Source organism: Hesperophylax consimilis, chromosome 6 (genome assembly GCF_061612785.1).
Source record: "Hesperophylax consimilis isolate HC1 chromosome 6, BYU_Hcon_1.0, whole genome shotgun sequence".
In the NCBI taxonomy this organism is placed as follows: domain Eukaryota; kingdom Metazoa; phylum Arthropoda; class Insecta; order Trichoptera; family Limnephilidae; genus Hesperophylax; species Hesperophylax consimilis.
The window spans coordinates 24,226,725-24,241,945 of NC_142841.1; the positions used below are offsets into that span (position 1 = coordinate 24,226,725).

The window sequence follows — 15,221 nt, forward strand, 5'->3', positions numbered from 1 at the left end:
CCATAAATGTTAGATAGCCATAAATGTGCGTTTATTTAAAAGTAAATCAATTTCAATGTTTTTATTTTGATGATTTACCCCCATCATGTTGTTCACTCAATAGAATTGTTGTTGTTGTTGTTTTTTTTTTTGTAATTTAAAGTTATGATCTATGGTTCTGTCAATTTCCATAATTTTGAAGTTGGACTTAAATATAATGTTGATTGTCAGTAACTGAAATATTCAATAATGGCCAACTCTATCCCATTTTCCTTCTTTCTTTATGTTTATTATACAATGTGTATACATATTACTATGTTTATTTCACTACGTGTGGAGTGCATAAATTCTAATCAAGATCCTTGTTGTGGAAAATCTAAAGGTACAGTACACGACTACTCTAATTAAATAGATAACGTGATAATCTTTAGATGTAGAAGCTATTATTGGGATAACTGTAGGGAATAGAGATAATGAATCATTTCAAAGTAGAATCTCAAAGCAAGATGCTGTAAGTTGATCATCTAATACCGACATAAGAAACTCGCCAGATAATATTATTGAACCTGGGTGTACAATACATGACATATTCTGATTAGGGTGTGTGCGAGAGTAGCGTGTGTGTGATATCTCTTCACGTTAAACACAATTATTAAATCTTCTGTTATTCTATACTCCTTTATATTATAATCATAACATTTCCTCATCATTTTTATTTGGTATAGTAAAATAATACTCTTTTGTACACACTAAAACATTTGAATCATTTCGTTCATAACGTAAGAACCTACGATGACTCACTACAGCCAAACATATCATGCTCATTGCCACACAGCCTTGTAAGCTACGCAAGTAAAGTAACGCTGCAATGAGGTGGTTATGTGGAAACAGGTGCAGGCAGGCGTAGAGTCAGTCGGGGGTCGGGTAGTCGGGCAGCGTGGGCGGGTACCAGCAGTGTAGTAGTTAGTTAATCACTAGCTAGGAGTAAGAGTAGGTTAGGAGTAATGCTTGAGTCGAGTGACATTAGAGAGTGATGAGAGTGTGGTGGTTGGTGTCGGTAGGCTGTGTTTGCCAGCTGGATCCCCGAGATCACGGAACTGGCGGCCCAGCGCAACAAGTACGGCGGCAAGTACTCCAAGGACATACGTCGCAGGTACCGGCCCGCGCCTTCACTAACACTTGCTTGTTTGCCACGGGCCGCGACACGCCTGGTCTGGCGGGGCTGTCTGCCACGATATCCCCGCCACGCCACCGCGCTAGCCGCCCCTTACTTACTTTTAACTCTCATATTACCTAATAACAGAGTTGGTTGACTTGAATGCAGAGTTGGTTTTACCTTTTAACTAGTGTTGGTTTCTTGGTGCCATGGCGCATGCTCAGTAAGGACTAGTCTCCCACCGTCCGCCGCCGCCCGTGGGCCCCGCTGTTGGCCCCGCTGTTGGCACACAACCGGGGGCCTACGGGCGACGCTCATCTATATACGGTTCACACGCTTCACAACTTGTTGAACATAGTAACGGATAATCAATCGATCCATTTTAACAGAATAATGTAATGCTGTAAATGAGTAGTGTTGTCCATTGATATGTTTTGCTTGCACACGATGCCTTGCTGCTGCCACGCTGTAGCGCTAGACCCAGCACCACCATGTCCCAAGAAACACACACAGCCAGTGCCTGTGTCTCCCGGACACCTTGTCTTATATAGATAGTACTTTACCACGCCACGCTCAGGCGGTGAGAGGCTCATCCATTCATCTTACACACACTAATGTTATACTAAACGCTTACGGAGTGAACACTGAAAGAATGATACAAAAAACCAGAACAATAAGTTCATCTTAAAAGAGGAAACTGCTAAAAGAGTATACTGCGGATAGTTGAGGAACTTAAAATATTTTATGTTTTGAATTTATATTAATTTTGTACATAATGTAACATTTTGTCCCAATGTGTTTTACTGTGTCCCTGATCCCTCGCTCCTTGCCCCGTCCCCTGCCCGAGCGTGGGGTTGCTCCGACCAGTCCCCGTCCAAAGCTCATTGTTGTCACCACGCTGATGATGAATGACATGTGGTTGTCTTGTTTGTCTGCCGGCGTGTAGGCGATATTTGCCAGTTGTATCCCCGAGATAATTGACTTGATCGGCACTAGACCCAAGTACGGCGGCACCCTGAAGAACGAACGTGGACGCAGGTGAGAGCCAGGGGGACCTCTACCTTCATACTACTGTTTGTGTTTCGTGTTGTGATAACTATTATCCTTCCTCCTCTATCTACTGTCTTTCTCTCTCTTCCTAGCACGCTTCTTGTCGACACTGTTTTACGAAAGAGGAATTAATCCTTGATCTAGTATTGACAATACATATGTGGAAGATTAAATAGTCAACTTGTTGAATGTTCGTAAATGGTGTCTTATTGGAAGATTAGTGTTGTGGTTGTACCCATCTAGGTGGTTATAGTTGGATTATACTTTGGAGGAATGTTGTACATTTGGAATGATCTCGGTGTATACTTACTATAACTTACTATAAACAACGTTCTATTAGTGTAAAGTAGTTTGTTTTGAGAGTTTATGCGCTCCACTAATTATACAATGTTACCTACTAGTCACCTTTCAAACATGCAGTAGACTGACAGACTTACTTGTTAAGGGATATCCCAACCTGCACGTCGTATTTTGTGTCCCTCTTACATACATACTATTTAACATCCCCACCCCCACCCACCACATTAACTAATCTAATAATTAACTGGCCGAATGGGCGAATAGCCGAATAGCCTCCGATGGTAATACAATACCTATTTACTCTTATTCTATAGAACCGTACTCCAACATCATTAGAGCGTGGCAAGGCTGTGTGCATTTAGGACATGATATTCTTTCAATAGTTCGGCTGTAGATACTTACTGTAATACTTTACTGTACACAATACAAACAATAGACTTAAGTCGTAGGTTCATTGCGTTGTCCATAGATTTGAGAAGTACCATGGATGGAGTTTGGTCTCACTGGCCCGCCAAGCCCAGTAGAGCCAGCTCTCAGCCATTTCCTATTTCATGACCAACAAGTATTGTCCTTCCTTGAAGTTTTGACAGTTTCATTTCATTTCCTTTATCATGTTTTATAATATTGATTATTTATAGATGATTAATGTAATGCCTGCTGACTAGTTTGCATGGCAGCTATTGCACGCCTAGACTTGGTAGATATTACGTCTGCTACCCACTCTAGAAACAACTTGGTAACAAACATTTCATCAATCTAATTACATTATAATACTTTGTTGGTTTCATTCATTTGGTTTTATTTCATTACCACCTAATATTGTTTTATAATTTTCCGTTTGTTTTTTTATTTATTTATTGTATTTTCCCTCTTCAAATAAGATCATTGCGTTTAGTAATCGATTTTATTTCAATGCAATTCAATTAAATTAATTGATTTTAACAAACTCACCTTTAAATTTATTCAAAAATGCAATGATATTATTTGTAAAACTTGCAAGTATGTAAGTAGTATAAATCTTTTTTCTGAAGCACTCGATGGTCCCACTAGATACATAGTATTGTTTAAAGTAATTTAGCTCACATTTGCCTCCTTTCCCATATGTTTACTATGATGGGAAGGTATTCGATGTTTGCAACTCTTTAGTATCCTATGCTAAGAGAATGGCCGTACCTGCAAAGAATATGCTTCTAGATACAGCTTCATAATCAAAACTTTTGGTTACGGCAAATCTATCTCAAATTGTATATTCTTTTAACAGTTTCTGTCATTTTTCCATAGCGTAGTTTACTTTATGAATTAAAATTTTCCACATAACGCTAACTGTTTAGATTCAAATTAATGAATTATTTGTGGTTTATTGATTTAAATAAATTTGTGTGATAATTTGGATCAATAATTTATCCAAAAATAGATGGTTAATATCCATAAAAAGGATTAAGATTGTAAATGGTTCAATACAGTATTGCATTATAAAAAAGATTTCACTACTAATCTGTTGCACTAATTTTAACAAAGTTTTAATTTTTTATGGATACTAATGTTGGAGCTTTATGATTTTTAGTAATTTAGTAATATTGACAATTTATCACCGCACCTCTGTTCATGATACGTCACTTAAATTTAATAATTCAAGTCAGAATGGCGCACTTCAGCTATATTTTACACAATCCCCCCTTCCTATTGTTGTGAGTGTCAATTGTGTCAATAGAAATAGTCAAATAAGTCATTATTTATTCAAAATTTTGTCATAATTGATCAGTGCTATTTTATAATACCACTGAAAATCTTTCTAGGTACCATAAACTGTTTAGTACTATGATTTGCATGACCATAAAGTCACTCACATCTGATTTGAAGGACATGTAATTATGAAATGAAATCTTTTAATTAATCATTTTATATTTCTCTTTAAAAAAAAATAATACTATGAATTAAAGACCACTCAGGGATTTGCGCTTTTATCGCAAAGCACAGCAATAAAAATAATTCTGGCTCCAATAATAGTGTAGATGTAATAAATGCATGACGTAATGAATCGATGGCAACGGTGGCAGGTACATATTACGTGTAATGCAAACTTGATGTATTGAAAACTAATTCGTTTCTGAAATTTTCGCTAGGCACATTGTGGTATGTGGTCACATCACATACGAATCGGTCAGTCATTTTTTGAAGGACTTTCTTCACGAAGATAGAGAGGATGTAGACGTTGAAGTGGTATTTCTACACAGGTAAAAAAAATCATCAATATCTATTTTACTAAATAATCACTCTAATATTCTGATAAATTGTCATATTTTTCTCCTAATTTAAATGATATTTATATTTTCACTTTTTGAAGATCTGAAAATAAATCAGTACAATGATATTTTTTGTGTACATTTGAATTCAATTTAATATTTCTTATGACTCCATGTTTTATAATATGTTTTTTTGATTCATATATATTATACAGGGTATTCCAATAAGAGGTGTTATTTTGAATAGCCCGCTATTTCGGTAGATGTTACTTTTGAAGCTGTCATTTTTTGACATTTGACAAGTAGAAACTACGCCATTAATAAAAATGCAACGATACACGCTTCAACAACGCATTGAAATTATTAAAATTCACTTGAGTGAATCAAATGCAAATCATCTTGAGTGATGAGGCCCATTCCCACCTTGGTGGCTTCGTCAACAAGTAAAATTGTCGCATCTGGGTTCGGAAAACCCAAGAGTTATTGTTGAAAAGCCTCTCAATCCTCAACGTGTGACTGTTTGGTGCGGTTTATGGTCCGGCGGAGTCATTGGACCTTACTTTTTCGAAAATGAGGCTGGAGCAACAGTTACGGTGAATGGATTGCGCTATCGAGAGATGATTAATGATTTTTTATGGCCAGAATTGGATGGTATTGATCTGGACAAAGTTTACTTTCAACAAGACGGCGCTACGTGCCACACAAGCAACGAAACCATTGATCTTTTACGATTGAATATCAAAATAACACCTCTTATTGGAAAACCCTGTAGATGAACCATACTTTTTTGATAATTAATATCTATATATGTATCAACAAGACCAGATTCATTGCACAGTATCCCCAAAGATAACTTTTGTGAGGGAAACCTCAAGCCAGCATATTGTGAACCTTTTAAAGTTACCGATATATCGGTTTGATCAATTGAACCTTTAGGCAATTTGAATTACAATGAAATACGCTTGGCCGTTACACAAATGGAGTAGATGAGTTAGTTTTGGTTGTGTTTAGCACATTGACAAGTGTATTGTGATATGTGTGTATTGTTGTACAATGTTCGGTGGTTGAAGTGCGTGATGATATTGCAGGAAAGAGCCGGACTTAGAGTTGGAAGGCTTGCTGAAACGTCACTACACGACTGTGGAGTTTTTTCAGGGTACCATGATGAATGCCGTGGACCTTGAACGAGTCAAGGTTAGGTGTTACAAAGCTGGAAAGATGAAGCACGGCAGTCGTTTAATATTACACTATTTTAAATTTTTTTAATATTTTATTTACAATATCATTTAAAGTTCACTTTCGTAGGGTTGAAATTCTATTTTACATTTATTTTTACAAAATTATTGTCTTCTTTGAGCAAAAGTACATTTGGCTTTGTACATTTTGAATTCATAGCTTGCTTTGGAAAATAACACATTGGATTATATGTATTACTGGTTACTATTGAATGGTGTTTACTTATAGAGAATGTTGCCAGAGTGTTGTATTTTCCAAAGCAATCTCCAGTATATAATTATTCCTAGAATCTGCAAATGTCATGTATGCATGGTAATTTTGGTATCACATAATGATTGTAACGCGACGCCGCCATTGCAAGCCAAGCAGAGAGCCAACAGCGAGCAGCCAAGCTGTAGTTTGTAGACAACATAAAGAACGTTTGTAATTCTGAAGGTGTCTGCAATGAATTATGTCATCTAAACCTTGCGATCTACCGTACACATTATATATGACTAGTTGCTCATGTATTATACTAATCGCCCATTTCATATCTTCAAATTGCATTTCGTTTTCAAAAAGCACTGTCTCCCATTGGGCCTACATTCGTCAGCTGCAGGCAGACTGATGCCCTGTAAGCAACCAAACATTTGGATTAAACAAGAATCATGGAAAATGTGATTTGAATGTATACCCTTCCAGATATGTTCCACTGTATGTCTTGTAGATGTGGTTAATAATGATTTCTGCTTGAATGAAGATGTCCTCACTGATTATTAACGTGTTAACAGCAAATATGTGTGGATCTTTGGTTTCGTGACATACTTTAGTTCATACTCGACCTTCGTACTGTTAGTGTACCGCTTTGTAGTGGATGTTAATGGTGATGTGATGGCAGGAAACCGCCAGATTTGGAGCTGGAAGGCCTCTTCAAAAGACACTTCACCACGGTGGAGTTCTTCCAGGGAACCATCATGAACCCCATCGACCTTCAGAGGGTGAAGGTCAGTTGCAGTGTCGCCGACGGCCAGTGGCTATATTTGTGTGTGGATGTGGTTGTATCTTATCGTGCCAATGTTAACAGCCTCTGCTCTCCCAGCATCAGCAATCCGATGAAGCCTAGAATGTGACTACCAATGTTAGATGGGACTTCCGATACTGTGGCAATCAATATTGGCTGCCCATTATGTCATTTCTCATTACCCATTCACTCTTACTTTATGATTTATTCATATCATTCGATCATCTCAATGTTTCCCTTTGAGTGCATATGCATAACTAAATAACGCTTTCATTGTTTTTTCTTGGGTTTCATTTTTAATACATAACAAAGGAATTGTTTGGCTTGAAAATCGCTTTTTGTAATAATGTGTTGTCTACTATCTCTAAAGCATAAATAATACATACTTCTTATAATAGCATTAACATGATATACATACTAACAAGTTGGGATGGAACTGTGTTGCTCGTATTATTGTTTTTCCATACTACGCATCGTCTAGAATTATTATTCAACTCCTCTGACCAACATGAATAATTATTACATTATTATTACTTTACGGACAATTTTCTATGCCTACATATGCATGAGATTGATATGTGTTTGTAAAAAGAGTTTATATTTAACTGTTGAAATGGACACAAGCCGATAGCAATATAGTCTTATAGTTGGTCACTAAAAGCAATTTATACCTTGATTCTTTGGGTTACTACAAATCAATGCTGCTTCATTAAATCTATTTTTAAATCTTAACAAATTGAAAAATTTCAGAATTAAATCCATACCAAAATTTGAGATTTTCACAACCAAAAAGCAATATATATTATAATTAATTTTTTAAGAAGTAGGAAGCGTAACACGGCATAGTAACCCAAAAATTAATCTCGGCAATATCTAACCGACTAAATTTTTTTTTGTTATATTGTTAGTTTCTTTAGCAAGATTTGAACGATATTATTTATTTATCAAACCAATTTAAAAAAATAGCCACCAGTGGGATATAAGGTAAAATGTCAATTTCAAATATTAACTAGATAGTTATTATTACCAAATTAACTTAGTTCTTTTTTTTAATACACAAAAATGAGACACATTTAAAAATTTGACGAGGGTAAGTCCAATAGTTGTTATGAAACTATTTGCATGTCTCTGCATGTCTATATTGTTATACTAACAAGTAATAAATACTTCTTCTGTTATACATATCTAAGTTATCTGCATTTTGTTTAAATGTCTGTAGATTTTATACTCTTTCACAGTAGATAGATTGACTGCATTATAATGTATTCATTTATAAATTGTTGAATTAATATTAAAATTAAAAGCCGAAATTGTTTAGTTTTTAACATTGTAATTGAATTTTTTATGCTATGAATTTCAATTAGGTAAAGTTTTATTTACGCAATTCAATTTATTTACAAAATTGTTTATTATTTTTTTTTTCTTTCTGGCGATGGAAATACAAATGATTTATGTTTGCAGGTTCATGAAGCAGACGCTTGCCTTGTATTAGCAAATAAATATTGTCAGGATCCTGATGCAGAAGATGCTGCCAATATCATGAGAGTAATCTCCATTAAAAATTACTCTGATGATATTAGGGTTATTATTCAACTAATGCAGTATCACAATAAGGTACGGTCAACCTAATCTTTTTACATAATATTTGTAGTACACAATAAAATACGGTCAATCTAACTTATTTAAAACAGATTCTCTCCTCTGTATCTTTATTCTGTTCTTCTATTCTTGATACCACTTGGTAACTTTACGAATTTGGCCTTGCCAAAAGGCCAAATTCCTTGCCCTGCCACGGAGAATTTTTTCATTTTATTAACACCGTGCAAAAGTATTTAGATGTTAGTAAAAAAGCCGCCCTTTTTATACACTTCTGATAATTTAAAAAATATTTATCCACAGTACCCTGAAAAAATTATTTACTGCGAAAAGAATTAGTTTCCTTTGACCCTTAGCTACACGCGCCATTAACCTTTCCCTTACTGTGCTAAAAAAATCCACACGTTCTGGTGCTGCGTAGTCAATACACATCTCTAAATAAGCGATTTAATATCGGAAAAATATGAATATTCATAACTAATCGCTTATGTTTATTATATTTTATATCAAAAGTGATAATAAATGTAATTTAATTGCTGAAAACATGAAAAAACCATCAGCAAATGCTAAAAAAACGTGCGAGGGGTCCACATCTAACGATGGTCTGTGACCGACTGCGACCAACTAACGGCCGGCTGGCACAACAGGCGCTGGACTGTACACACACAGCTATGCGGTCGTAGGTATCGATGGTCTAAATCAAAATTCAACTGCGGACGTGTGGATTTCTCAAGTTTCCCGTATAGCGAACTAAAGTGGGACATCAATAGCGTGTCATTTGCTCGCACACTCTTCGCGAAGCAGTGTCACACAGTTGATTGTATTGGTGTATTTGTTCCCGATTTTTAATTGAATTTGAAAAGTATGTAAAATATTATTTTTTAATTCAGTGCATAAATGTATAACGGAGGAATACCTAAAATCTGAACCCAGAATTCATTATATTTATAGAGTTATTAAAGTTATAAGAAGCAATGTGTAGTAAATACACACCACAGATGAGGAAAGGTTAAGAGTGACTTTAGTACAGGCTCAAGGTTCTGTACCGTAATTTGTTTTTGTTCATTTCTCACAGAAGATTTTTCGAAAGAGGCATCAATTGAATAGGATATATAGGAGAACTAAATAAGAAACTACAAAAGTTTATATCTGATTCATCAAATCACCGTTTAAGTGAGTACGATAGCTAGAATTCAAAAATGTATGACCAATACAAAATATGTAAATAAGTACATATATGAATATGTAGGTAGTGTTAGTGGCTCTAAATGAGTTTCAGAATAAACAAAAATGTCACACAATACCTACTCAAAATAACACGGTCCTGTGTACAGGAACACATGAAACATGCGCACGGCACTGAGTACCGTATTCGGAATCTTTCCACTTTGACACTCAATGACAGATCGATGATAGTTTTAACCTGTGGCACTTGACACTTATGGTCTGAATAGTGAACTACAGATACTCATGGCGCTAATGGTGATTCGGCTTGCATTTACCGCGCTATTTCAAATTTAAAAAAAAATCAGTACACAGTATGTGGAATACCTTTTTAATTTGTTTTAGCACATATTTTTTTTAAATCCTATTTAATTTATTTGTATAATCCAATATGTTATATTTTAAATATGAATGATTTGCTAATACATTGAATTCTCGATCGATTGTTCCCGAAATAATTTTTTTCCCACATTTGTCCTTTGTTTCTTCCATTCCTGAATTAATTTCATAGAGAACTCGCAAAAATAGATTGCATCAATCGTTCCTCTATGTATCGTTTTCAAGTTCAAAGCATGTTTTTACCTGTCATAGGTGACATCTATATTATATAGGTATATAAAAACAAACTCATATTTGAATGCAAAGTTGTGTTAAAATTTCAAAACAATCAGTGAAGAACTTTTGGAGATTTAAGATTTTGAACAAACATACATTAACATTTTTATTTATGTAGATTACATATTGCATTACGTTGTCACAATTCTAAATATGTTTTTTCGTCAAAAGACAGGGTATTTTCTTACCCTGTTTGCATCGCTTTTTTAGTATCTCCAATCCCTTCTTTATCTACTGTGTGAATATAACTTCTGTAGGTTTTAAAAAGGCTGACATGCAAAAGTTTGATTTAGTTATAAGCGAATACTTTAGTTACGCATTTCAAAAATACTTTAAACGCTTTTTAATCAAAACTGCAATTTTCATCATTAGTTGTTATTGTATCCAGCTCCTCAGTGACTGTTTCTACAAGAATTCGCAAAACTGGTGACATTTGAGGGTGGCCCATGGTTAAAGCTGGATGGCAGATGACTTACGCAGAAGCTGACGCAGAAATACTTATATTTTTAACTGTTTTACTTCCAGGCGTACCTGCTGAACATCCCATCTTGGGACTGGAAGCAAGGAGACGACGTGATCTGCCTGGCCGAGCTCAAATTAGGTTTCATAGCACAGAGTTGCCTCGCACCGGGTTTCTCCACCATGATGGCCAATCTGTTTGCCATGAGAAGTTTCAAAACTGTAAGTTCCCCAAACACCTGCCCCTTCTAACTCTAACCACAATTACTAACCTAACCATATGTTTTTTTTTTAAATTTTTATGAGAAAATTATTTTATTTTTCTTTTTTAAATTACGTAATTTTTATTCTTTTTTAACTTTCTATTACATTGTTTTTCAAAATAATTGAGTACCAATTCTTGATCCAACTGATTAAATAAACAAGTTTGTAGTTTCTTCTCTACCGATCACGCTGAAATGATTGTCATGATTTCCAGTAAGAATATTTAACTACTGGTTTGGTAAAGCCCTTCAAGCCACAAAATGAAAACTTTACAGGAGGCAATAAAAATGAATATTTACAAATTCATAAAATTTGTTGATTACATGAAAGGGGTTATTTTTTTTTTCAAAATTTTGGTGTAAAAAATTGTAATTCTATTTTATGTAATTCTAATTGTAACTATTAAAGATTTTAGAAATGAAAAATTTCATCTACGTTTTTCTCGAAAAAACTTAAAATAAATTGTACGCATAAATTTAGTGTTTAGTATTAAAAAGGCCTTAATGAGAAAAAAGTTCTTTACCGTGTTGTACTTGGGAGACTATTCTATATGAAACCACTTTAAACTAACATTCCAAACTAATTGGCTTGAAGAGTTTTACCAAAACACATTTGATAATATTTGTATATATAGGTATTATTGTTACATTTTGAGTGTTTGGCGCAATATTAACAAATGATTTATTTTAGTGGGCTTATTTTTTGTTAACTCTGTGTAAATTTCTCGAACACATGTTTTTACTCTTTAAGAATTCAATTTGCATTCAGTTCGATGGTAAGATTTAAAATAAATAAATTTAAATTGAACAAAACAATGGTTAAAATTTATGATTTTTTATAGTTTTTATTTTTTCACTTTTTTATTTGAATATTATTTTGTAATATCAAACATAGGAGGAGACTCGTACTCATATCATGAGAGCACTTCGTGGACTGTGCTTCACAAATGTATGTAATGTTTTCAGTTATTTGCATTCTGGTGACGGTTTTGGTTTCGCTACAGAAGGTGTATGGACGAACTTTGCAAAACAGGGCTTAGAACTAATAATGTTCATTGTACACATCATCAATGGAATCCATTTGCTTTGCGAGAATAAAACAACCTCGTTTATTCTCTGGGCTGCGGATCTTATTTTTTTATTTTTCCCCTATTGTAATTAAATTAAAGTCCTCGAGTAACATCAATGTTATTAAGCGTAGTTTGTTTGCAGGTTTGGTATTCGGATTCTGTTAAGTTCGCATTACACATCATTAAACATGATTTTGATAACATTCCCTAAATTCCACTATTCTCTGACATTGTAAAATTATATGTTCTAAGCTCTCACATAAAAGAATAACATTTAAAACATCTAAACACAAAGTATTTTGTCTAACATGTATTTCTATTTCCAGCCATGGTTTATGGAGCTCGGGAGATCTAGCTATAGCTATATGGCATGCATTTGTGCTTAGAGCTTTTTATTATTATCTTGTTCAAAATAGGCTCAAAACTTGTATATTTTTTATACATTATTTGTCTTTTAATAAGCAAACAAGCATTGTTTCAAGAATATCTAAGTTGAATAGCCTTTAATAATTGATTCATGTTTATGAGATTGAGACCTTCAAGTTTATTCAAATAACAACTACAGTGTTATTCTGGCTTCATATAAAAATATAAATGCTCTTCTCGTGTGAGTTTGTTTGTTTGGTATTAAGAAGCATTGATCTTGGATTGATTGATTCTGACTTGGCTTAATTAATCCGTAATGAATAACACAGTAAAGCTACCTGTTTGCCTCTGTTTGAATACTCAAGAATGTCTCAGTCTAACTTAGGTTAAGGATAGTGCTTAGTGTAAGGATAGTATCTATTTGACTGGGGGATGTTGTGGTATGGTTTTACAGTCCCCAGACATGCAAGTGTGGACGAATGACTACTTGAGAGGAACGGGGATGGAGATGTACACCGAGACGCTTAGCCCCACGTTTATTGGAATGCCCTTTGCTCGGGCTACGGAGTAAGTCGGCCACGCAGCTCAGTGTATAAGACCTCCGCCCTTCCTACCTTTACTACCCCCCACCCTCTACCCCCCACCCTCCATCCACCACCTTAGAACCGATGTTGCCAAGTCATTCTTTTGCCATACTAGATGCATTATATCTACATCTATTATACTAAATACATACATACATTAAAACATTCTTTTTATTTTATCTTACACACATAAACATAAAACATACATATGGAAAACTATTCCGTGATTGTTTATCATTTTTTAAGATTTTGCAAGCAAATATCAGTTTTGTTTATTGCATACTTTCGAAATAGAATCCCATACCTTTAAAAATGATTCAAACAATCATGCGTATAATTTTATTAGAGCAATCTATGGCAAATCCTGAGTTTTGTCATGCCTTTGTAAGCTTCATCTTTCTTACTGTCTAATGCTCTATAACTTGATGTTGTCTAAATGTTTGAATATATAAATTATACACGCACACACAAACTCTCTTCAACCCAGCGTAACTTCTCGCTGACAGAGATGGCGGAATAATCGTCAGTGATGCAAACTGTCGCTTCTGTCTGCATTGAACAGTCGATTATCCGGTCATTCTGCTAAACGTCACCGGTGCCTGCTTAACTGTGATTTTAAAATAGGTCTAAACTCTTTCCATTTTAAAAGCACAGTTTTATGTAATGCATTATAAAGAAATCAATATGGTTAGCCTATTTGACCGTTACCGTTACCGTGACCTGTCCCTTGTATCTCTATCTCGATGTATCTAGGTGTATCTGAGCATGGGTGTAACCTTCCCTTCCAGGTACCGCTCGCAGTTGTTCCGGACTGGCCAGCTGACCGTGGCGCCTATCTAACGTAGTCTATCTTTGCATCTTTAACTAACACTTTATTTCGCTCTGGGTTCGATGTTTAGATGTTCGATGGTTAGGATGTCATGTTAGAAGAGGGAGGGCTAACTTAGCATAATACTGGGAATAATGGTTGTGGAACATGAGCCGGGAGTAGACAGATGAAATGTTTGGTTGTTTTTCCAGTCCCCTGATACGCAAGCGTGGCAGAACGATTACCTGCAGGGCACCGGGTGTGAGATGTACACGGAGACCCTTTCTCCTTCATTCACCGGCATGACGTTTCCTCAGGCCAGCGAGTAAGGCAGCCTCTCCCTCCCACTACTTCATGTAGCACCCCATCATACCACTGCCACTGACCACTGACCACTGACCACTGACAATCACTAACTACCAACCAACTATACCACTAACAGACACAACCATTCTAGACCCTTTTCTTTATTAACTGTTGTGACTAACAAAGAGTTGATATCCTGTTTGATATTACATCCCGTGGCTGTAGCCTCGCGTACCTTATTAGAGCCATGAGCTGGAGACTTACTTCAGTTATTTGACTGGAGGGATTCCCAAGTGTACATTGATGTGGTGTTACGTGTTACGTGTTACTTGCCTGCCCATTTGTCCATTGTCTATGTCATTAGGACTATAGGGTTCTAGACCAGAATGATTGAGCTCTTTCATACTTTGTGCATATAACTGCACTGGACTACGTTGGAATGTTATGCCCTTTATTTATTAGCTGCATTCAGGTTTTCTTGACTTGAACTTTGTACTAAATAATGCATTCCAAACAAAAGCTATTCACTGATTTCTGAACATTTGCACTGTGTAGAAGTTGCTTTGCTTGATTGTTGTATTTATAGCTTCACAGTGTATTGAGCCAGACTAGTCCTACGAGTACACTATGCTTTTGTTCCGTAATGTACACACTTTCTATTTCATCTTCAATACACACTATAAATTTATATGATTTTCATTCAACAAATTATTTTTTTCGAAAATACTCAATTTCCTGTTGTTATCCAAACCCATATTTATATATTTTTTATTAAATACAACACAACATATTATTTATACACTGGGTATTTTCACTCTAATCCCATCATTAGTTGAAGCTTACTATTGTACACTTCATTCCAATATAACTAATCAGCATTGATTTATCCCACAAGTGTTGCACAATGGCTGACTTCATCATGTAATACAATCAAAATATCTTTCTAGCCATAACTGTTCATTTATA

At 35.2% G+C, this 15,221-nt stretch overlaps 1 protein-coding gene across 1 annotated transcript in view; it reads left to right on the forward strand.

The window, feature by feature from the left end:
- slo (calcium-activated potassium channel slo) overlaps positions 1-15,221 on the forward strand; it is a 141,415-nt gene that overhangs the window by 101,893 nt on the left and 24,301 nt on the right. The window contains exons 7-13 of the mRNA XM_089632480.1: positions 2,082-2,173; positions 4,609-4,719; positions 6,842-6,947; positions 8,426-8,578; positions 10,925-11,080; positions 12,017-12,070; positions 14,162-14,274. Of these exons, the coding sequence (XP_089488606.1) occupies positions 2,082-2,173; positions 4,609-4,719; positions 6,842-6,947; positions 8,426-8,578; positions 10,925-11,080; positions 12,017-12,070; positions 14,162-14,274 (785 nt within the window). The remainder of the gene's footprint in view (positions 1-2,081; positions 2,174-4,608; positions 4,720-6,841; positions 6,948-8,425; positions 8,579-10,924; positions 11,081-12,016; positions 12,071-14,161; positions 14,275-15,221) is intronic.